A 2,503-nucleotide genomic window follows, 5' to 3' on the forward strand; every position below is an offset into this window, starting at 1 on the left:
CTACAATATTTAATATTACGTAACTTTTTTTTAATTTTTTCATTTATTTCTTGAGAGACAAAGAAAGCACAGAGAGAGTGAGAGGGAGAAGCAACTCCCTACTGAGTGGAGAGCCCCATGTGGAGCTTGATCCCAGAACTGAGATCATGACCTGAGGCAGATGCTTAACCAACTGAGCCACCCAGGAACCCCTCAGTAACTATTATTACAATGAGTTTTCATGCAAGTTTCCTCACACCAAACATGAACAGATGCTTGAAATATTAGAAATTGTTTCATAATATGAAACACTGGCTATCTCAGACAGGGTAAATTTTGCTGACTTAATGAGAGAGAGAGGTTTGAATCCCACAATGTCAGAAAAAGCTATTGGCTGTGATATGGTTGTTGAACATCATCTTCCATCAGAACTCCCCACTGAACACAGAAGGAAGAAACAAAGTCCTTAGACTCATGAAGTAAATGGTACTAAAGGACACATCCTTCAATCCATTCCTCTTTATGATTCCAATCACCTCCTGTTTCCTTAGATTACAGCTGGTAAAGACTGGAATGTGAGCAGAAACCCCTGATGCGGGGCTCAACCCCAGGAACCTGGAATTATAACCTGAGCAGAAGGCAGAAGCTTAACTGACTGAGACACCCAGGTAACCCACTTGCAGAATATTAAGAAATGATGAGGCCACTCCTCATGCAGGTTAAAAGTCTGAACCTCCAGAACTTAAAGGTATTGTGCTTGTGTGGAATCAGGTCAGCTGTCAGTCCATTTGGCATATTATCTATGTCAAATTAACCTGTCTTTATCCATAGGCAGTACGAACTTGGTTAGAGTACATTCCTACACATGTTACTGGGGATTAAGTTTTCTGAGAGGACAAATCTGGACAGGGCCTCAGCAGGACCATCTCTTCTTTTGTAACCTCCTCAAGGCATCTTTGATTTCCTTGTTCCTCAGACTGTAAATCAAGGGATTCAACATCGGAATGACCACAGTGTAGAATACTGATGCAAATCTGTCAAAACTGGAGGAACCGCCAGAGCTGGAACTCAAATAGACAGAGATACTTGAGGTATAGAAGAGGGAAACCGCAGTCAAATGAGAAGCACAGGTGTTGAAAGCCTTGGACCTGCCTTTAGCTGAAGTGATCTTCATGATGGAGATGACGATATAGCCATAGGATATCATGATAATGAGGGCATTTATAATCCCAAAGATCATTGATAATATAGCAATCAACAGTTGCACAAAGAAAGTGTCAGTGCAGGACAGGATTATCAGTTGGGGCATGTCACAGAAGAAGTGCTTGATGAAATTAGGCCCACAGAAGTGAAGCTGAAATATGGTACACAATTGGGATATAGAAGCAGAGAGTCCAGCCAAATAGGATCCCAGCACCATCCGAATACAGAGGGTGGGTGACATGATGGATGAATAGAGAAGTGGATTGCAAATGGCACTATATCGGTCATAAGCCATGGCTGTCATGAGACAAGACTCACTCAGTCCCATGGTTGCAAAGACAAAGTACTGAACAGCACAACCCACAAAGGTGATGGTCTGCTGCTCTTGGAAAAAGTTGGAGAGCATCTTGGGAGCTATAGAGGTCACATAGCAGATATCTATGAACGAAAGATTACTGAGGAAGAAGTACATGGGTGTGTGGAGGTGAGAGTCCATCCTTATTAAGATGATGAGGCACAGGTTCCAAGTCAGAGTCAAAACGTAGATCAGCAGGAATACAACAAAGAGCACTGCTAGGATTCTGGGAAAATCAGAGAATCCCAAAAGGATGAAATAGGTGATCCGTGTAATATTTCCTCCCCCAATCATTGGCTTGCTGCTTCTAAAATCAGGAAAGAGAGAAGAGAATGCACTGCTGACTCAAGTGAGATGACAGTATTACAATTCCCGTATGTGCTCTTAAGTGCTTCAAAATAATGATGTATTATATGTTACCTAATAGAATTGAAATTAAAAATGAAAAAAAAGTGCTTCAGGTTCTCAATTATTTCATAAAGTCTCATGAAAATTAAAGAGATATGTTTGAATTTGAGAACTAAAATAATATAAACGAAGTGATTATTACAGAGACCATTCATTAAAAGTTTTTTAAATCCTCTGATAATTCATTATATAACCACTGCTTTACAAGACCATAAGTAGAATCACTCTAGATTAAAACTGAGATAGCCCTTCAGGCCCACAAGGCCATCTAGATAAAGTTTTGAAATTTCCTCTTTTATCATTATGAAAAGTATTTACCCTCTTTGTAATACTTTCACAAACTTTTATATGAATACAGTAAATATATCATCTTCTAACTGACCTGGAAAACTATATCGTAACTTATGACTCTGATAATATTTTCTTGAGGCACAGTATATGTGCCCAATGAAGTTATGGAACAAGTCTTCTTAGGGAAGTCTTTGTACTAAGTATAGCAAAGGGAAGGCAGTACAGCTCACTATTGACCCTAACATTTTTTCAATTTTAGGGTACTTT

General features: G+C 39.4%; 1 protein-coding gene across 1 annotated transcript; it reads right to left on the reverse strand.

The window, feature by feature from the left end:
* Positions 1 to 892: 892 nt before the first annotated feature.
* LOC308351100 (olfactory receptor 5AN1-like) lies at positions 893 to 1,831 on the reverse strand (the record flags this gene model as incomplete). The annotated part of the gene is made up of 1 exon (XM_080816579.1): positions 893 to 1,831. The coding sequence occupies one exon, from the start codon at positions 1,829 to 1,831 to the stop codon at positions 893 to 895; it is 939 nt and encodes a 312-aa protein (XP_080672705.1).
* Positions 1,832 to 2,503: the final 672 nt, after the last annotated feature.

Source organism: Martes martes (genome assembly GCF_963455335.1).
Source record: "Martes martes genome assembly, chromosome: 10".
In the NCBI taxonomy this organism is placed as follows: domain Eukaryota; kingdom Metazoa; phylum Chordata; class Mammalia; order Carnivora; family Mustelidae; genus Martes; species Martes martes.